Consider the following 22,706-nt stretch of genomic DNA (forward strand, 5'->3'; position numbering starts at 1 on the left):
AACTGCCAGCAAGGAACTGAGGTCAACAGCCACCTGAATAAGCCTGGAAATGAGTGATTCCTCCTGTCTGGACCCTTGAGAGAGCTGCAGCCCCAGCCACAATGCTGATTGCAGCCTTGTATCGGGAGATCTTGAATCAGAGGACCTAGCTGAGCTGTACCTAGATTCCTTATCCATAGAAGTTTGTGAGATATAAATGTCAGTAAGTAGCTAAGTTCAGGGTAATTTGTTATGTAGCAGTAGATAACTAATATATGTATTTATACTATAATATTTCAAGTATTGAGGCCAGGCACAGGTGGCTCACGCCTGTAATCTCAGCACTTTGGGAGGCTGAGGCAGGTGGATCACTTGAGGCCAAGAGTTTGAGACCAGCCTGGTCAACATGGCAAAACCCCATCTCTACTAAAATAGAAAAATTAGCTGGATGTGGTGGTGCGTGCCTATAATCCCAGCTACTCAGGAGGCTGAGGCATGAGAATCGCTTGAATCCAAGAGACGGAGGTTGCATTAAGCTGAGACTGTGCCACTGCACTCCAGCCTGCGCAACACGGCGAGACTCTGTCTCAAAAAAATAAAAATAAAAAAGTATTGAGATGCCATTCTTCACTACAGAAAATCTGGTGCCCGTAATGGGAGTATGGCTTCTTTCATACACCTAGCTCTAGGCAACTGAATCTTTATATATTACATAGAAGTTATGGCACTCAGTTAATTCACACTGGACTGCAACAAATCATCCATTAGGTTACAGCACATTCAGAGTGGGACAAGCTGTCCTTTGTTTGAGGTTACTGAAGTAAATAATACTTGATTTGTCCTTCACTTACCATTCTAATACAACTGTGCTAGTTGGTGTTTCACTTCTTTGTGATGTTCATTTTAATGTGTGCTTATTCCTGTTACACAGTTTACTCTGTGCTCTTTCCTTACTACTTCCCCTACTGCTTTCCCTCTACTTCCTGCCCTGGGGCTGATAAGACACTGGTTTTAAGAGTCATAGTCAGGCAGTAGTATTATTGCCCCTTTCATCCTATGTCTCCACTGCCTTTTACCAGCCAAAGCTGTTACTTCTTGCGTAATGATCAGATCTGTGGCTCTTTGAATAACTGCTCCGGGAACAGCTTACTGCAGTATTCCCAAAGCACAGTCTCTATACCAATAGTGGGCTCTGTCAGTCTATTGTATGCTCTACAGGTAGCCTGGTATAATCATAAATTTAAAAGGTAATTATGATTTTTCACAGAAACCCTGCTGTTCTTATGTAATAAATAATCCAAACTCATAAAAACTGTTTTAACTCATAAAAGCAGAGACGAAAATAATTCACAGATGCCAGAATTCAAAATAATGATGTGAAAGCAAACAATAAACAAGGCTTCAATGGAATGTGGAAAGTCAATCAGTATGAACTGGGTAAATGAGTTTATAACTGTAATGTCTACGCCAAGTACCTAGAAAAGTATGAATGAGAAGTGTAGTAATAAGTATCGGAAAACTGTTTTTTAACAGTTTTTTACATTTTACATTTTGCTTGTTTTACAAACAAAAGGATGTTCTTTAACATCTTTTTGCTTCTAGTGGCCAGTGTTATCTAGTGTAATCTTTTTTCAAATAGTGGCATGAAACATCAAAGTTTTTGAATAATTTTCAACATAAAGTACCTCTCTGCCAAACAAAGTAAGGTTTTATAAAACAAGGGCAAAATATGCTCTTCTGTGTAAACTGATGACTTATTTCACAAAAAAAGAAGGTTAAAACTACAAAAGCATCATTTATAGTTGCATTTACAATATAAAAACATTATAAAGAAGCTTTTTAAAAAATTCACAGAGTTCATGATATGTTTGACAAGGAAGCAGAAGGCACAAAATTCTGTTAACATATGATGTGGCCGTGTATTTTACAATGCTGATAGCATGCAATGTAGAAGAGGTAACACTATAACATGGTAACACGTATTTTTGCTTTACAGTTGGAACGAAACACAAATGTAAAAAAACAAATCAATCAGCTTGTTATGTAATTATAGACAATCTATTTGAGAAAGACGTGAAGAATGACTTCCGGTTTATCACCTACATAAAAGCTGAAAGAAAAGTTATTTCTAGTAGAGTGAAACTATAACATAAACTGAACTACAATATCATTGGAAAAGATGAGCTGGAATCAGAACTTTACCTGTGTAGATACAAAGTTATAGAAGAGGTTGCAAATGATTGCCTAATCTTCATGTTGCTTTAAACCTCAGTATGTAATTGGCAATCAAAAATACACTTCCCACACTCAAAATGTGGTCAGAACGGTCGTAATGTTTTTTCCACAGAAAGAAAATATTATTGAATATATTGAATTTTCCATCTTAATATAAACTGGCTATTGCAGGAAAAAGAATTTACATTTCAAGAAACTGAAAGCATCCTAAATGATCATATATAATTTCTAGACCGCTGCTCAAGTGATATCCATATCAGGACATACAATGAAAATCTTGAATAGCATGAACACAAGAGCACATCTCATTTTATTGTGCATTACTTTATTACTTTGTAATTGAAGGTTTGTGGCTATCCTGTGCTCAGCAAGGCTATTGGCACCATTTTTCCAACAGCATGTAAAAGTTGTCTCTGTGTCACATTTTGGTAATTCATAAATGCTTTCGTTATTATTATATCTGTTATGGTGATCTATGATTGGTGATCTTTGATGTTACTGCTGTCATTGTTTTGAGGAGCCAAGGCCCACAACTGTATATGACGGTGAACTAAATTGGTAAGTGTTTTGTGTTCTGGCTGCTCCACTGACCAGCTGTTCCCTGTCTCTCCCTCTCCTTGAGCCTCCCTCTTCCCTGACACACAATAATATTAAAATTTGGCCAATTAATAACTCGACAATGGCGTCTAATAATTGTTCAGGTGCGAGGAAGAGGCATACATCTCTCACTTTAAATCAAAAGCTAGAAATGATTAAGCTTAGTGAGGAAGGCATGTCAAAAGCCGAGACAGACCAAAAGCTAGGCCTTTTGTGCCAGTTAGCCAAGATGTGACTATAAAGGAAAAGTTGTTGAAGGAAATTTAGAATCCTACTTCAGGGAACACACAAATGATAAGGAAGCAAAACAGCCTTACTACTGGGATATGGAGAAAAGTTTTACCCTGGATAGAAGATCAAACCAGTCACAACATTTCATTAAACCAAAGCCTAATCCACAGCAAGACCCTAACTCCATTCCATTCTATGAAGGCTGAAAGAGATGAAGAAGCTGCAGAAAGTCAAGCCACCTTCATATGAAAAAATTACAAAGTGAAGCAGCAAGTGCTTATATAAAAACTGCATCAAGTTATACAGAAGATCTAGCTAAGGGAGTTGATAGAGGTGGCTACACTAAACAACAGATTTTCAGTGTAGACAAAAAAGCATTCTATTGAAAGAAGATGCCATCTAGGACTTTCAGAGCTAGAGAGGAAAAGTCAATGTCTCGATTCAAAGCTTCAAAGGACAGGCTGACTCTCTTGTTAGGGGCTAATGCAGTTGGTAACTTTTAAGGTGAAGCCAGTGCTCACTGACCATTCCAAAATTCCTAGACCCTTTAAAATTATGCTAAATCTACTCTGCCTGTGCTCTATAAATGAAACAACAAAGCCTGGATGATAGCCCATCTGTTTACAGCATAGTGTACTGAATTTAAAATATTCAGCTCACTGTTAAGACCTGAATTTAAAATATTTAGCTCACTGTTTAAGCTCACTATTGAGACCTATGCTCAGATAAAAAGATTCCTTTCAAAATATTACTGCTCTTTAATAATGCACCTGGTCACCCAAGAGCTCTAAGGGACATGTACAAGGAGATTAATGTTGTTTTCATGCGTGCTAACACAGCATCCATTCTGCAGCCCCATGGATCCAGAAGTAATTTCAACTTTAAAGTCTTATTATTATTATTACTATTTTTGAGACAGAGTCTTGCTCTGCCACCCAGGCTAGAGTGCAGTAGCACCATCTTGGCTCACCGCAACCTCCACCTCCCAGGTTCAAGCAATTCTCCTGCCTCAGTCTCCTGAGTAGCTGGGACTACAGGCATGTGCCACCACGCCTGGCTAATTTTTATATTTTTAGTAGAGACAGGGTTTCACCATGTTGACCGCACTGGTTTCGAACTCCTGACCTCAAGTGATCGACTCACCGCAGCCTCTCAAAGTGCTGGGATTACAGGCATGAGCCACCGCGCCCGGCCCTCAAGTCTCATTATATTAGAAATACATGCAGCCATAAAAAATGATGAGTTCGTGTCCTTTGTAGGGACATGGATGAAACTGGAAAACATCATTCTCAGTAAACTATCGCAAGGACAAAAAACCAAACACCGCATGTTCTCTCTCATAGGTGGGAATTGAACAATGAGAACTCATGGACACAGGAAGGGGAACATCACACTCCGGGGACTGTTGTGGGGTGGGGGGAGGGGGGAGGGACAGCATTAGGAGATACACCTAATGCTAAATGACGAGTTAATGGGTGCAGGAAATCAACATGGCACATGGATACATATGTAACAAACCTGCACATTGTGCACATGTACCCTAAAACCCTAAAGTATAATAATAAAAAAAAAAAAAAAAAAAAAAAAGAAATACATTTCATAAGGCTATAGCTGCCAGATAGTGTGATTCCTTGGATGGATCTGGGCAAAGTAGATTGAAATCTTCTGGAAAGCCTCTGCCATTCTAGATGTCATTAAGAACATTTGTGACTCAGGGAAGGAGGTCTAAATATCAACATGAACAGGAGTTTGATAGAAGTTGATGCCAATTATCATGGATGACTTTGAATGGTTCAAGATTTCAGTGGAGGAAGTAACAGCAGATGTGGTAGAAATAGCAAGAGAACTAGAATTAGGCCGGTGTGGTGGCTTACGCCTATAATCCCAGCACTTTGGGAGGCCAAGCAGGGCAGATCACTTGAGCTCACAAGTTCAAGACGAGACCTGGCCAATATGGCGAAACCCCGTCTCTACCAAAAATGCAAAAAATTAGCTGGGCTTGGTGGCGCACGGCTGTAGACGCAGCTACTTGGGAAGCTGAGGTAGGAAGATGGCTTGAGCCCAGGAGGCGAAGGCTGCAGTGAGCCAAGATCGCGCCACTGCACTCCAGCCTGGGCAATAGAGCCAGACTTTATCGTGAAAAACAAACAAACAAACAGAACTAGAATTAGTGGAACAAGAAGATGTGACTGAATTGCTGCAATCTCATGATCAAGCTTTCACAGATGAGGAGTTGCTTATTACAGATAAACACACAAAGTGGTTTCTTGATATGGAATCTACTCCTGGTGAGGATGCTGTGAACACAATTTAAATGACAACAAAGGATTTAAAATATTACATAAACTTAATTGATAAAGAAGCAACAGGGCTTGAGAGGACTGGCTCAAATTTTGAAAGAAGTTTTGCTGTGAGTAAAATGCTATGCAACAGCACTGCATGCTACAGATAAATCTTTCATGAAAGGAAGAGTTAATCAATGCGGAAAACTTTATTGTCTTAATTTTAAAAATTGCTACAGCCACCCCAGCCTTCAACAATCACCAACATGATCACTCAGCAGCCATCAACATCAAGAAAAGACCCTCCACCAGCAAAAAGGTTAAAACTAGCTGAAAGCTCAGACGGTCATTCGAATTTTTTAGCTATATTTTTAAATTAAGGTATATACATTGTTGTTTTTGGACATAATGCTATTATTACACATTTAACAAACTACAGTATGGTGTAAACATAACTTTTATATGAACTAGGAAACCAAAAACTCCGTATGACTTGCTTTGTTGTGATATTTGCTTTACTGCAGTGTTCTAGATACAGGGCACAATACAATAAATTTATTTTTTAATTTTAAAAAGTCAGGCTGGGCCGGGCACGGTGGCTCATGCCTGTAATCTCAACACTCTGGGGAGTCCAGGCAGGTGGGTAATCTGAGGTCAGGAGTTCGAGACCAGCCTGGCCAACGTGGTGAAACCCCTAAAATACAAAATTAGCTAGGCATAGTGGTACATGCCTATAATCCCACCTACTCAGGAGACTGAGGCAAGAGAATTGCTTGAACCCAGGAGGCGGAGGTTGCAGTGAGCTGAGATTGCGCCACTGTACTCCAGCCTGGGCAACAGAGCCAAACTCTGTCTCCAAAAAAAAAAAAAAAAAAAAAAAAAAAGGCTGGGCATGGTGGCTCAGGCCTGTAATCCCGGAACTTTGGGAGGCCGAGACAGGAGCTGGAACCTGGGAGGCAGAGGTTGCAGTGAGCCGAGATGATGTCACGGCACTCTAGCCTGGGTGACCGAGCAAAACTCCACACAAAATAAATAAATAAACAAAAATAAATAAAAATCAAATATGGTATATAAGGGTTGATTAAGAAAATAACTTTCCTGAGGGGGGCGGAGGGGTGGATCACCTGAGGTCAGGAGTTTGAGATCAGCGTGACCAACGTGGTAAAACCCGTCTCTACTAAAAACACAAAAATTAGCTGGGCATAGTGGCGGGCACCTGTAATCCCAAGCTACTTGGAAGGCTGTGAAAGGAGAATCGCTTGAACCCAGGAGGTGGAGGTTGTAGTAAGCTGAGATCACGCCACTGCACTCTAGCATGGGTGACAAAAGCAAGACTCCATCTCAAAAAGAAAAAAAGAAAAGAAATTAACTTTCCCACTAGGAGTAACCAGGAAGCAGATTAGTATTAAATTTGCCAATGCCTCTATTTGGAATATTCAAACTGTTAGCATTTTAGAGGGACAAAGTTCATCAAGGGTCTGAGGGTAAAACAAACACCCATCAGTAGGAAATTATCCTTAATTTCTGGATCGAGTTCAATCTGAATATTCAGAATTATCTGAGCAAGCCATTGCTTGCCACCAATTCAGCAAACTATAATTTTAAATTAGCACAGGAGGTAGTAGAAATTGAGAGGAAATGAAACATACTAAATGGGGAACCTGATATATATAGTTCAAGCTCATGAGCCCTACATAGAACCTAGTAATACAATATCGGTTTCACAGATTTGGTTTACTATGAATAATGATTATTTTTAAGTACTAATTATTATTGCTATTTTATATTTTTATTTATTTATTCTATTTATTTACTGATTGACCAATAGCGTTTTGCTGTGTCACCCAGGCTGGAGCACAGCAGCACAATCATAGCTCACTATGACCTCAAACTCCTGGGCTCAAGCAATCCTCCCACCTCAGCCTTCCAAGTAACTGGTATTACAGGTGCTCACCACCATGCCCAGCCAATTTTTAATAAAATTTTTGTAGAGATGGGGTTCTGTTATGTTGCCCAGGCTTGTTTCAAACTCCTGGCCTCAAGCCATCCTCCCATCTTGGCCTCCCAAAGTGCTGGGATTACAGCCCAGCTTGTTTTTATTACTTAAGATGTAATCTTTTTTTTCTTTTTAACTTACAAAAATTAGTGGTATGCTTCTATATTCTTTGTGTTCCAAGAATACTAAAGATTGAGATACAATGGCATAACATTTAAGAGCTTGGCTCTGAAGTCAGATTGCCTGAATTCAAATCCTACTCTGATACTTACGTAAAAATCCTCATTTCTCTTTTATAAAACAGTAATTCTGAGGAGTAAAATATATATAGCATGAAAATACCTTAACACATTGTCTTACAAATAAGTATTAATAAATAATAACTATTTGTTCTTATTCTTTGAGGCTCACATCTCTTGCATTCATGCCTTTGGCCTTCCCACACTGAATATGGCTGACTTGTATAACCAGGACACTGCAGAAATTACAAAGTGGGATTTCTGGGGCTAAGTCATAAAAGACACTGTGACTTCCATCCTGTTTACTCCTGGATCTTCACTCTGGGGGAAGCCAGCTCTTATGTCATGGGGACACTCAAGCAGCCCTATGAGCCGTCTTGGAAGAAAATGTTCCAGCTGAGTCAAGCCTTCAGGTAACTGCAGCCTCAGCTGTTATCTTAGTTGCACCCTCAGGAGAAACCCAGAGCCAGAACCACCCAGCTAAGCTGCTCCCAAATTCCTGACTCACAGGAACTGTGAGAAAATAAATGTTTTGGAGTAGTTTGTCACACAAAAATAGGTAATAAATCTGTTTACCAAAAACATGTGAAAAGACAGTGGTTTCTGGTGTGAGAAAGAGGAATAGAGAAGAGAGAAAAAGGGAAAGGAATGGGAATAGAGCTAATCAAATGAATAGAATAAATCAATGTATTCAAAAATATTTTAGTCTGTCATTATTTCTTGGTTTCTAAGATCATTTAATTATCTTCTTTGTCCTTAGCTATATGCTCTAAACTTTGAAATATATATATTTTGCTTTTTTTTTTTTTTTTTGAGACAGAGTCTCACTCTGTCACCCAGGCTGGAGCGCAGTGGTACAATCTTGGCTCACTGCAACCTCCGCCTCTCCGGCTCAAGCAATTCTCACACCTCAGCCTCCTGAGTAGCTGGGATTACAGGCATGCACCACCATGCCCACTAATTTTTGTATTTTTAGTAGAGACAGGGTTTCGCCATGTTTGCCAGGCTAGTCTTGAACTCCTGGCCACATGTAGATCCACCTACCTATTTCTCCCAAAGTGCTGGGATTATAGGTGTGAGCCACAGTGCCCAGTCAGAAATGTTTTCTTTAATTTAAAATACGTTCTAAGTATTCACATGTACAATTTTATTATGTAATAACCTATTTACAAAAAAAAAAAACCAAAAGTTCACTGTTGAGACACTATTCACTTCAAAGCTTCTATTACATGCAAAGCACTGTGCTAAATGTAAGAGGAGACTAAAAGATGAAGATAGATGGCTCTTATCTCATCATGGAGTCTTAATTTAGTAGGGGAAACAGACATGATGAATCTAGTAATGACTCAGAACGTAGTATACTTTCAAGTATTTGTTGAATAAATACAAGAGGTAGGTAACGCTGAGACTATACCTACAACTGGGAGAGTCAGAGTGGAAATGTGTCAGGAAAGCCTTCCTGTTAGAGATGATTTTTCAACTAAGCCTAGAGTGTGTGTAGAATTTCAACAGATGGAGCTGAAAAGCAGGGCAATTAAGGTAGAGAGAGCACTATGAGCAAAGTCACAATCTCAAGAAGATGTATAAAATTTCCAAATCTTTTTCAGAAAACCTACTAGGAAATAATCAACTACAACTGCATACTGAGGTTATAACAAGAGATAAGCTGGAAAGGCAAGTTAGAGGCAGGATATGGAGAATTCTGATTGATAGAATAACTGGTCTAGAGCCTGGGATTTGAATCAGAAAGAACAGGCCGTTACCTATTACAAGTTCAATCTTTATTAGGATTTCTTAATGCTATTCTGTTTTTGCAGATATTTGAAATGTACTATAATTAAAGGTTTAAAACACTGAATCCATTTTCAAATCCACAACGATGACAATGCAAGGGCATCAGCGACAGACTGGAAGCAAGGAGAACCATTAGGGGTCTGAGAGCATGATGATGCACAGTAGCAGAAATGTGAAAGTTTGCCAGTTAGACTTGTGTATATGCATATGTGACTGTGCATAGGTACACACACATATATTGTCTATAGTATCTGATGTTTATGATCATACATTATAGATTAAACATATAGTATATGCCTTTTTTGCAGCAAATACAAAATCTTAGGAAATTTTACCTTTCTGATTGTTTCTTAGGTTAATACGAATATTAGATGGGGTTTCATAAGTACCAGTTGATGGTGTATGCTACAGATAACATGTATCAGAAGAAAATTACTCTAAGATAAGCACATTTTGTTAATAATACACATAAAAATGATCAGCACAAGAAAACAGGTCAATAGTGTATGTATTCACTACAGCATATACTTTCTAAATAATAAAAGCAGCTACATTTAATTCTGAAAGGGTTGAACACAAATTGTAATCAAAATATGCTATTTTAATACATTATACAATGCCATAACAATTTACTTTTGTCATTTAAGATTGTTTTTGCTGGATGTGGTGGCTTACGCCTGTAATCTTAGCACTTTGAGAGGCTGAGGCCAAAGGATTACTTGAAGCCAGGAGTTTGATTCCAGCCTGGGCAACACAGCAAGACCACATCTCTACAAAAATTTTAGAAATGAGCTGGGCATGGTGGCATGAGCCTGTAGTCCTAGCTAGTTTGGAAGTTGAGGAAGGATGATCTCTTGAGCCTGGGAAGCAGAAGCTGCAGTGAGCTGTGACAGCACCATGGCACTCCACCCTGGGCAACAGAGTGAGTGCAACTGTCTCAAAAAAATAAATAATAAAATAAAAAATAATTGTTAATACTGTTTATATCTATAGTTACTTCTTTTTCATAATCCTAGTTTTGCTTTTTGCACTTTCTCCCTTTGTTAAAAAAAAGATTGCTAGCTAGTCTTACTTTTAAAGGACAAGTTCTGTTTTACTTAACTATTTTTTCTGTTTTCTAATCCATTATTTACTATTCCTTATCTTCACCAATTACTTTTTCCAGCTTTCCTTAGGTTTATTTTGTTATTCTTGTATTAAATTCTTTCGTTGAGTGTTTGTTTTCATTTTCTAGTAATGAAATTCTTAGAAATAATGTTATTTGTATCCTGTATGTTATTCATGTCTTTCATTTTTATTGTAATTATTTTCTACTACAGTTGCCAGTTTGCAGTATCTTTAGACCTTTGACTTAAGTTTTTTCTTTTTTCAGGGACAATAATTTTACATTTTTAAATTCAAGTAATTGAGGTTTTTGTTTTGGGATTTGGAAAGGTTTGGTTTCTGGCTCTCCCTTTTGTTATTAACCTAAAATTTCATTGTAGAGTATGTGGTTAATAATATTTCTACTTTTTATTTTTCAGCTTTCCTTATAATATAATGTAACCTACTTAAAAATGTTTAAAAATATAACCTATTTTTTAAAATGTTCTGAGGGGAATTTTAAAAGTATTTTTTTCTCTTTACAATAACAGAATGATATATTTATTACATCAGCCTTATAAATCAGACAGGCAAATTATATGACTCAGATTCTTTTTTTTTTTTTTTTTTGAGACGGAGTCTCGCTGTCGCCCAGGCTGGAGTGCAGTGGCGCGATCTCGGCTCACTGCAGGCTCCGTCCCCCAGGGTTCACGCCATTCTCCTGCCTCAGCCTCCTGAGCAGCTGGGACTACAGGCGCCCACCACCTCGCCCGGCTAATTTTTTGTATTTTTAGTAGAGACAGGGTTTCACTGTGTTAGCCAGGATAGTCTCGATCTCCTGACCTCGTGATCCGCCCGCCTCGGCCTCCCAAAGTGCTGGGATTACAGGCGTGAGCCACTGCGCCCAGCTGACTCAGATTCTTTATATCATATTTCTTTATCTCTTTGATGCAGCAAAGACTGAAAAATGTTTTTAAAGTCTACCATTGCTGTTAATGTTTAAAGTACTCCCATTAGTATCTCTCTCTTCTTCCCTGAATTAATAGTTTTCACTCTAAATACTTTTGTGTTTCATCTTTAAAAAGTAAAGATCTGTGGCTCTCTTTATATTAGAAATTACACCCTAAATTATCAGTGTCTCTTTTTCTCACCTGATGTCTACTGCTTTTAATTCAACTTTTTCTAATAATACGAATCCACTGATTTTTTTTTTGCTTATATTTGCCTAGTATCTTGTTTTGACCATCCATTTATTTCCAATCCCCCTAGTAATTTTGTTCTAGTGTGTTTCTAAACACTAAGTGTATAGGTTGGCCTTGTATTTAATCTAATGTAAATCTTGCTTAATAGCTACGCTATATCATGGGGACTTTATACTTTTAACAAGCATGTTTGAATGAGAACACATGGACACAGGAAGGGGAACATCACACACCAGGGACTGTTTGGGGTGGGGGGAGGGAAAGCATTAGGAGATATACCTAATGCTAAATGATGAGTTAATGGGTGCAGCACACCAACATGGCACATGTATACATATGTAACAACCCCGTACGTTCTGCACATGTACCCTAAAACTTAAAGTATAATAACAATAAAATTTTTTTAAAAAGCATGTTTGGTCTTGTTTTCATGTTTTCTCTGAATTTTTGCTTGTTTTCCTTCTTTTGCTATACACTTATTTTACACTGAGCACCTACTATGTGCCAAGCATCATGCTTAGTGTTAGGAATACAATGGTAACAAAAAAATCAGCTACATATATATAATTACAAACTGTGGTGTTCATTTTTCCCCACCCTACCCAATACCATGAGAGGTTTTAACAGGAGTGGGGGTGAATAAGAATCAAGAAAGATTTGGCCATGCACGGTGGCTCATGCCTGTAATCCCAGCAGTTTGGGAGGCCGAGGTGGGAGGATCACTTGAGGTCAGGAGTGTTCAAGACCAGCCTGGCCAACATGGTGAAACCCTGTCTCTACTAAAAATACAAAAATTAGCCAGACGTGCTCACTTGAACCCAGGAGGAGGAGGAGGCTGCAATGAGCCAAGATCGTGCCTCTGCACTCCAGCCTGGGCAACAGAGCAAGACTCCATCTCAAAAAAAAAAAAAAAAGATACAATTAGATTTAAATAATACAAAGAGTGTTATAGAAACTGAAAGAAAGTAAGGCTGGAGAATATTGAATAAGGGGAAAAATTACATGAGATAAAACTTGAGAGACAGGCAGACCAGGTCAAGAACGGCTTTATGAGCCATGTTAAAGAACCTAGATTTTGGCTGAGCGTCATGGCACATGCCTGTAATCCCAACAGTTTGGGAAGCTGAGGCAGGAGGATCTCCTGAGCCCAGGAGATCAAGACCAGCCTGGGCAACACAGCAAGACCTCATCTCCACACACACACAAAAAAATTAGTTGGGCATGGTGGCACACACCTGTGGACCCACCTACTCAGGAGGCTGAGGTGATAGGATCACTTGACCCTGGGAGGTCAAGGCTGCAGTGAGCTGTGATCGTGCCACTGTGCTCTAGCCTGGGCAACACAGTGAGACCCTGTCTCAAACAAAATAAAACAAAACAACACAACCTGGATTTTATTCTAGGTACAATAAGTACCTTGAAATACTTTTAAGGATGTAAGTGACTTCCATTATATTTTAATTTTTAAAACACATATGGAATTGGAGAGACTAAGTAGTACACTATTAGAGTAGCCCAGATGGTGGCTTAGGGTAGCTGACAAATGGTAGAGATAGAAGTGAATGGATTTAAAGATTTTGGTCAAGGTAGTACAATCAGTTTTCCTCTTCCCCTACCCAATTTTGGAGTTACATAGTTTACTTCTAGTTCTTTGCAAAGTTACTTTTAAACATATAGTCACACGTCGCATAACAACATTTTGGTCAACAACAAACCACGTATGTGACACTGGTTCCCTAAGATAATGAAGCTGACAAATACTTATCACCTAGTGAAGTAGCTGTCATAACATCACATAGTACTCGTGTTTGCAGTGATGCTGATATAAACAAACCTACTGTGCTGCCTGTCATATAAAAGTATAGCACATACCAGCCGGGCACAGTGGCTCACACCTGTAATCCCAGCACTTTGGGTGGCCGAGGGGGGCAGATCACTTGAGGCCAGGAGTTTGAGACCAGCCTGGCCAACATGGCGAAACCCTGCCTCTCCTAAAAATACAAAAATTAGCCGGGTGTGGTGGTGCATGCCTGTAATCCCACCTACTTGGGAGGCTGAGGCAGGAGAATCACTTGAACTGGGGAGGCGGAGACTGCAGTGAACCGAGATTGTGCTGCTGCACCCCAACCTAGGCGACAGAGTGAATGAGACTCCCTCTCAAAAAAGAAAATAGCACATGCAATTATGTATAGTCCATAAAACTTGACAATGATAATAAATGACTGTTACTAGTTTATGTATTTACTATATTTTTATTGCTATTTCAGAGTGTATTCCTTGTATTTATAACTTTAAACAACCTCAGGCAGGCCCTCAGGAGGTATTCCTGAAGGAATTGTTGTTTTTGGTTTTTGTTGAGACAGGATCTCACTCTGTCACTCAGGCTAGAATCCAATGGTGTGATCATTGTTCATTGCAGCTGCCTTGACCTCCTGGGCTCAAGTGATCCTCCCACCTCAGCCTCCTGAGTAGCTAGGACTACAGATGCATGAACACTCAGTTAATTCTTTTGTATTTTTGTAGAGACAGGGTTTTGCCCTGTTGCCCAGGCTGGTTTCCAGCTCCTGGGCTCAAGTGATCTGCCTGCATCGGCCTCCCAAAATGCTGGGATTACAGGCATGAGCCACCACATCTGACCAGCCATTGTTATCACAGCAGATGACGGTTCCATGCATGTTATTACTCCTGAAGACCTTCCAGTGGGACAAGGCAGAGGAAGAAGACAGTGATATTTATGATCCTGACTGTAGGCCTAGGCTAATGTATGTGTCTGTGTCTTCATTTTTAACAAACAGTTTAAAAAGTAATAAAGTAAAAAATTTTTTGAATGGAGAAAGCACACAGAATAAGGATATAAAGAAAGAAAATACCTGTATTTTTGTACTGTTGTATAATGAGTTTGCATTTTAAGCTAAGTGTCACTGTAAAAGAGTGAAAACATTAAAAAAATTAATAATAAGCTTATAAAGTAAAAACATTACATTAAGCTAAGGTTAATTTATTGCTGAAGAAATAAAATTTTTAAAATAAATTTAGTGTAGCCTAAGTGTAGAGTGTTTATAAAATCTACAGTGGCATATGGTAATTTCCTAGGCCTTCCTTCACATTCATTCACTACTCACTCACTCACCCAGAGCAACTTCCAGCCCTGCAAGCTCTATGATACAAGTTGTGAAGTAAAATAAATCTAAGCCGGCCAGGCAGGGTGGCTCACGCCTGTAATCCTAACAGTTCGGGAGGCTGAGACAGGCAGATCACCTGAGGTCGGGAGTTCAAGACCAGTCTGGCCAACACGGTGAAAACCCGTCTCTACTAAAAATACAAAAATCAGCCAGGTGTGGTGGCAAGCGCCTGTAATCCCAGCTACTCAGGAGGTGGAGGCAGGAGAATCACCTGAAACCAGGAAGCAGAGGTTTCAGTGAGCTGAGATTGTGCCACTGCACAATAAATAAATCTAAGCCATTCTTACATATCTAACTATGTCCTATAATATTCTAAATCAGTAACATAAGAATTTTTTGGTGTTGTACAGTTACTCACTCACTTAATAAACATTTACTAAATACTACCTATGGTCCAGGCCCTACGTTACAGGTATACGGAAATATCCCCTCATGAAATATACATTCCAGTAAAAACATGCAAACATATATAAGTTCAATTTTGCTAAGTTTGAGATGTCTAGAAGACACACAAATGAAGCTGTGTATCTCCCTAATCGTTCACGTGTAAATAAATGAGATGATCATGCCTAGCTTATTGAAAACACTTTATAGACATACATCAAACATGTATACATTGAACATCAAGATCTTCTAAACTCCAATATTAGTTAAAATATTATACCAAAGGTAATTTTAATATGATAGATACGGTTTCAGCCCCTACAGTTCAGCGTGAGAAACAGAAAAATACACAAGCAATTAAAGTACATCCACTAAGTGCTATTATGGGAAAAGTCCAAAATGGATAAAGAAATCTAGAGAGAGAGAAAAACTCCTGGCTAGATGTCCAAGTTCTCTGTAAATGAGGAACAATATCCAAGAAAGTAATAAAGGTTTGACTCATGAATCGATCTAATCAATGGATATATTATTTTAGCTGGCAATATACTATCACATAAAGCACAGGTTACTGACAAATTTTAGTATCTTAAGAATGAAATTGTGGCATTAAATATAACTTCAATTTAAAGTAACATACAGGAAACAAATGCCAAACACTAAAACAAGATTTCTAGAAAGTATTACCAGAATTTAAAGAAGGAAAAGGTAAGTAAATACTGAAACAGGCCAGGGAAAAAAGTATCTTGTTAGGGTTAGTCCCCTAGTACAAGCTTAGAGGATGAACAAGAGTTGAAAGGATGAAAACAATATTCCGTGCAATAGAAACCACGTAGGCTCAGAATTAACGATTATTAAAAGAGCTTAGAGAAATGAGTCATCCATTCAATAAATATTTACAATGTACCTATTTTATGATGGGCATTAGAAATCAAAGGTGAAGACACAGTCCTGCCCTCAAAAAGGCTACAGAACACTGTAGAGAATAGACCATCAAACCAGTCATGGTGTGTTGAGACTGGGTTAAGTTCAGGCAGTTATGGAAATACAGAAGATGGGTACCTAAGCAGATCCTACGAGAGCACAGAAGGCTTTCTGAAGGATATAACACCTAAATTAAGAATTGAAATGAATAGAAATTAACTAAACTGGTGGTGGGGAAGAGTGGAAGGCAGGGGTTGCGGGGGCAGAGACAGAGAATGGGAGGACAGGCCAGGCACGGTGGCTCATACCAGTAATCCCAGCACTTTGGGAGGCTGAGGTGCGTGGATCACCTGAGGTCAGGAGTTGGAGACCAGCCTGGCCAACATGGTGAAACCTCATCTCTACTAACAACACAAAAATTAGCAGGGTGTGGTGGCACATGCCTATAATCCCAGCTACTCGAGAGGCTGAAGCAGAAGAACTGCTTGAGCCCAGGAGGTGGCAGTTGCAGTAAGGTGAGCCGAGATCGCGCCACTGCACTCCAGCCTGGGTGACAGAGCAAGACTCCGTCTGAAAAAAAAGAAAAAAAAAAAGAACAGGAAGACAGGCAAAACAGCATCCAGAGATTAGAGTGTGTGTAAAGGCCAGAAAGAGCAGAGCACACCACCTATAAGCGGGTGGCAAATATGGCTGGGACATGACTTTATACAGGTGAATGGAAAGAGGTAAGGCTGAAGAAATAAACAGGAACCAGTACGTGAAACGATTTGCAAGCCACGTTAAGGAGTGTGGACCATGTTAAAGAGGATGTCTCTTTGGCTATACCAGAAGTTTCATAATAAAGAAAATAAATAAAGTTTATAGAAGTGAGGGACCAGATTATCTAAAACAAGGGTTGCAAGTTGAATTATCTACAGAGACTAAATAAGTAATAAAAAGGAATAAAGAGGACCAGGGGTAAGAAAAACCCAAGAGGCAACAAGGACTGTGGAAAGCAAAAGCCCCAACTAAATGGTGCAAACTGTTGCAATGAACAAAGTGTTGCTACATCTTTCTTTTTAAAAAAGAAGTTGGAAATACAAAATTCCAAGTGAAAGCTCTTGATTTTTTAATGATAGCCATTAAATTTCTTTGAAACATGGTGCAGGCCAACACTGAAGGGTCTAAACAAAACAAGACTATGAGCAAACCGATACCACCAGTCATTTGACCCTGCTGAAGCTCAAAGACAAAGCTGATGAGTCTGACTTGGACCTCAAGGCAGTGAAGATTTAAACAGGAATGGAGAGTTACTAAAGATTTGAAGACGGTATCAAGTAACCACCACTTGAGAAGGCAGTGTCTGTTTTGTTCACTTCTCAGAAAGTACCTCACATTTCATTGTCCTCAGTAAATATTTAGTGATGAGCTTAAAAGGGGAATTTTTTCAAAAATTAGTGTCATGACAACAGATAGAACAAATTAGAGTGCAGAAAACACAAGTAAGAAAATTATTACAGTGCTCCTTTGCTCTAACCCCAGCCTGCTGTTTACCAAGTTGTTAGCTTGTTAGCAGTCACTGCTGCCACATGCTGCCCAGTATTCTTTCTAGACTGACTGGTGTTCTTCCTTTGGCTATGAACCCTCCTCTAACTCAAAAATTTGTCCAACACCCCGTGACCACAATTAGCAGCTATCAGCTTTCATCTAGCTAGGGGCAATGAAGTTAAATAGAATGTGTGATCACAGTGGATGGGAGAATAAGAAGAATATTCTTTGCTTCACTTCAACTCCAAGCCAGGAACTTTATTGCTAATTCCATATCCTGCCACTGCTAATTCCACACTATCTTCTCAGGGGTAAGTAACAGCTAAACGCTGCACTAACTATGAAGGGAAATGCCCAATAATAATATGTATGCCTGGATAACAGGGTTGGGAAGAACTAAAATTGCATGTGAGGTTTTGCTGGAACAGAGGTGGTGTAACAAAGAGGTAGGCTGAGAAAAACTAGACACTCAGAATGGGTATAGAAATTAAACAATAATCAACATAAGAAAACATGTAACCCCAAAAACCTCACAATCTTAACGTTTATATAATCAGACTCCAATTAATCTTACCTTACAAGAGTAAAGTCTGAGAGGATTTGAAATAAATTATAGAAAATTCAGCTGCTATTGGGATACATGAATAACTAGTATTAGAAGTTATAAACTCATTTACTGAAAATAATCTTCTAAACTGTCCCTCATCTAGGACAGATGAAAGCAACAGACTATCAAAATATTAAGTCACATATGTTATACCTTGGTATACCAAACTAGATATGGTTCTACTTTGCAATATGTTCACTCTCAAATAGTATCTACTAGGAAAAAAAGTTAAAAAAAAATCAGTTAATTTGAAAACCTCTAAGCAATTAGTATCTAGGGAAAGCATATCCAATCCCCACAGAGTGAAATGTTGGGCCTCACCTTATAAAAAAATAAGTCATCATGTAAGGAATCCTTCTGGTTCAGAGTAATGACTTTAAAGCACAAAAGGAGAAGTTAGTGACCTTTCCTTACGGAGATGATGATAATTATGATCCTACCTATTCTAGCCCTCATAGAGGGTCTGCTTTTTATCAGAGCCGATATTCTGATTACAAACTTAGAATGAAGCCAGGCACAGTGGCTCATGCCTATAATCCCAGCACTTTGGAAGGCTGAGGCAGGTGGATCACTTTGAGCTCAGGAGTTTGAGACCAGCCTGAGCAACATGGTGAAACTCTGTCTAAATTAGCCAAGTGTTGATGGCTCACGCCTGTAATCCCAGCTACTTGGGAGGCTGAGGTGCAAGAATTGCTGGAGCCCAAGAAGCGCAGGTTGCAGTGAGCTGAGATCGCACCACTGTACTCCAGCCTGGGCAATAGAGCGAGACCCTGTTTCAAAACAAAAGAAAAATTTATCAGAATGAAACATCACATTTTATCCAAAGAAATTAAGTAGATCTAGGTATCAGGGAACACTTATGGAAAGCCCTAAATGCTCTGTAAAATTCAGAAATGGATAGTGGGGTTTCAGACTACAGTTGATTAATAGTTAAGATAAGCGCTCAGGAACAGGTGAAGCAATAAAAGAAGAAAAGACAGCTGAGGCACCTTTACTGAGGAGTAACAGCACGTAACACCAAAGTTTTCTCAAATGCTCTAAGTCTGTGCTGTTCAATACATGAACTACATGTGGGTACTGAGCACTTAAAATGTGGCTAGTTCAAGTTAAGATGTGCTGTAAATGTAAAATATACCCTGATTTTGAATACTTCATATGAAAAAAAGACTTTACAGTGCAATTCTAAATCAGCCGTGTTTAATTTCATATGACTATTTTAACATTTTCATTGAATTTAATATTGTTTGTTCCTTTGGTATTAATTTCCTCTTGGGTACATCTTCAACAAGATGATTTTAAGGTGAAAAACAGTGACAGCTTACCAGACTGTCCAAAAAAGAGAATGACCCAAATTTCTAGGCAGAGGCTTGAGCCAGCAGGATTGTTCCACCAAATGGTAACCAGGCTCTCTTCCTGTTATCTCTGGCAAAAGGGTTACAGAGTAAGAAAGAAACACTATGTACACATGGAACAGGATTTGACCAATAGTTTAAATCCATCAAACATAATAATATACTTTGTTTCAGGATTTACTCAATTACAAGTGTTAAAACTTTAAAAAGTGACATGAACATTATTCACTATGATTTATTCAACTTTATCCTTTCTCAGTAATCTTTAGATATTTAAATTCACTCTGTTGGGAGGATCACACATACACAGACTCCAATTTACCACCAAAAAATTCACACACCTTTCTCACTAGGATGAAATGAAATAGTACCATTATTTTTTATGCAATACCATAACAGATTTCAAAAGGCACTAGAATTCTCATATTATAAACACTAATACCATCCAGAAACAGTCTATGGTCCTATCAGGAAACTTGAAGAAAATGTGGTTTTAGGGAATTAAGAATTTCAAAATACGGAACATAACAGTTTCACAAGCTAGCACTAACTCAAAGACACAGAATACAGTAATACTGACTGAGAAAACCAACTGTACTATTCTAATATTAAAAGACTATTAGCTTAAAAAAAAGTATTAGACTCAGCACAGTTAAAAATAAAATAGATTTTTGGGACCCAACATTTCCCACAGATTAAAACATTATTACTCAAGTCAGAGTTCTTTGGCACATAACAATTCAAGGTTATATAGTGTTCTCAGTCAAATTACCTTAGTGCCTGACAACCAATGGAATCAATGGAAGACATCTCAAATAGTTTAAGGAGAACTTTTGGGTTAAGATGCTTTAACTTGAGAGTGACATCTGAAAGTGCATCAGTTATCCATTCAAACATCTCTGGGAGTTTACTAAGCAAAAGGCATTACACTAAATTTTGGAGATAAAATGGTGAAGAAGCTACAATATCTGACCATTACAGAGTTTACACTCCGGTAGTTTCGTAAAAGAATAGAAGTGGGATCTTCATCAGTATTTCACTGCCTGTTACCCGTGCTCCAAATCAAGACATTTCCTCCTTCTTCTATTTGTATTTGGAGGGAAAGTGACAAGGATAGAGAAACAAGGAAGAAAACAGATTTGCATGTATCAACTGAATCAAAATTATTTTCCTTATCTCTTTCTCTGTAAAGCTGAACTCCTTAATGAGAGAAGCTGAAAACTATTCACCTTCCTATCCCTAGCACCTAGTGCTTATCTGCTGCTCCACTACATCAGAACCAAGCCAATCTCTTTTTCTACTATAAACCAGTATCAAGAATAAATGAAGATTAAAACAACAAAGGTCAATCTTTCCAGTGTTTCTTTTTGCAAAAATAAGCACATACCTATATTCATATAAGTATTTTAAAAGCTATAAAGTAATATACATCTCCTTTAAGGAAAAGCGTGCAGTTCCATAAAGCTAGTTTCCTTTCACCACCATCAGTGTATCTCCCTCACCTTGCAATGACATCCAGAGGCAACCACTATCATAAGCGTGGGTAAATGAGATCACATTGTACACATCATTCTGAAATGAACTTTTCCTCGCATTTATGAGGTATCTCCATATTCATACACATCAAAAGGCAGCATGGTATAGTGGACTCTGAAGCCAGACAACTTAGGTTCAAATCCTAACTTCAAATCTTGGCTCTGCTATTTACCAGCTATGAGAGTGAGTATGTTATTCACCCCTCTGTATCTCAGTATTCTCATATGCAAAATGAAGATAATGATAGTACCTCTGACTTTTCATGAGGATTACAACAGTTAAGATTCATAAAGGGCTTAAAACAATACAGAACCTGGACATAGAAAGTACAAGGTGTTTCTTAAGTTGAAATAAATACTAATTAATGATAACAGCCTAAATATAGATCTAGGTAATTCTCCATTGTATAACTATTCTATATCTTATTTATCCATGCTTTCCTACTGACAGGCATTTAGGTTATTTTTTCCAAATGAATATCCATGTACATTCCTCCTTGGGCAACTGTTCAAGTTTCTCTAGACTAATACCTTGAATAGTAATCAACTGCTAGATAATCGAGTATGCACATTTTCAACTGTATGAGTAACATCCCATCCTAAGCTTTGCAATCTAATAGGTGAAAACTGATAGCTCATACGTTTTCAACTGCACTTCCCTACGAATGAGACTAAGCATCTTTTCAGTTCATTAGCCATTCCAATTCCATTTCCTCTGCTGCTAATTGCCTTTATATCCATTGTTCATTTTATGTGTATCACCTTATTCTTTTGATCTTTATATAGTCTGGACACAAATCCACCGAATATTAAAGACATTTTGTGTGTCTCCTCCTAGGTATGCTGCATATTTTTTAGTTTGGTTTATAATGTCTTTTTGTTGTTGTTGTTGTTGAGCCCAGGCTGGAGGGCAGTGGCACAATCTGGCTCACTGCAACCTCTGCCTCCTAGATTCAAGCAATTCTAGTGCCTCAGGTTTCTGAGTAGCTGGGACTACAGGCACGAATTTTTGTACTTTTCGTAGAGACAGGGTTTCACCATGTTGATCAGGCTGGTCTTGCACTCCTGACCTCAAGTGAACCACCTGCCTTGGTCTCCCCAGATTGCTGGGATTACAGGTATGAGTTACCACACCCAGCCTGATGTCTTTTATTAAACTCAAGTTTTTCTGTTTGAGGCAACAAAATCATTTACCCTTGATGTCTTTAACCTTGATGGTTCATTCTTACTTTCCTGACTTGTTAAAGATCTTCCATATCCTAAAGTTGCATACTCATCTATATTATCCTCTTTTTAAAAAATAGTTTTTCACATGCATTATTTAATTCAACTGGAATTTATTTTCACGTATTGCTTGAAGCAGAGATCTAGTTTCCCCCCCCATCTAGAAAACCAATTCGACAGTCTACTTTTTCTCTCCCTACTGCCAAGGAATGCCATTTCTAGCCTTCACCAATGTTCCAAATGTGTACGAATCCATTTCTGAACTCTCTATTAGCTTGTCTTTTCCTGTACTAATACTATACTTCAAGTGCCATGATTTTTTAACAGAGGTACTTA

The 22,706-nt window shown here is 38.5% G+C and overlaps 1 protein-coding gene across 8 annotated transcripts in view; it reads right to left on the bottom strand.

Annotated features, from left to right (window-relative positions):
- The window catches only part of YAF2 (YY1 associated factor 2), a 77,833-nt gene that overhangs the window by 21,169 nt on the left and 33,958 nt on the right, over positions 1–22,706 (bottom strand). For 3 of the 8 annotated variants that reach the window (XR_004032316.1, XR_004032315.1, XM_003252293.4), the window contains one exon: positions 19,582–19,681. The exons of 4 other annotated variants lie outside the window; for them this stretch is intronic. Coding sequence is in view for 2 of the 4 variants with exons in the window: in XM_003252293.4 (XP_003252341.1) it covers positions 19,582–19,681 (100 nt within the window). In the remaining 2 variants the exon portion in view is untranslated. Of the gene's footprint in view, positions 1–18,580; positions 18,788–19,581; positions 19,682–22,706 lie in introns of those variants that run through there. One more of the 8 variants, XM_030822643.1, reaches the window with a different exon arrangement.

This window comes from Nomascus leucogenys, chromosome 11, assembly GCF_006542625.1.
Source record: "Nomascus leucogenys isolate Asia chromosome 11, Asia_NLE_v1, whole genome shotgun sequence".
NCBI classification, from domain to species: Eukaryota; Metazoa; Chordata; class Mammalia; order Primates; family Hylobatidae; genus Nomascus; species Nomascus leucogenys.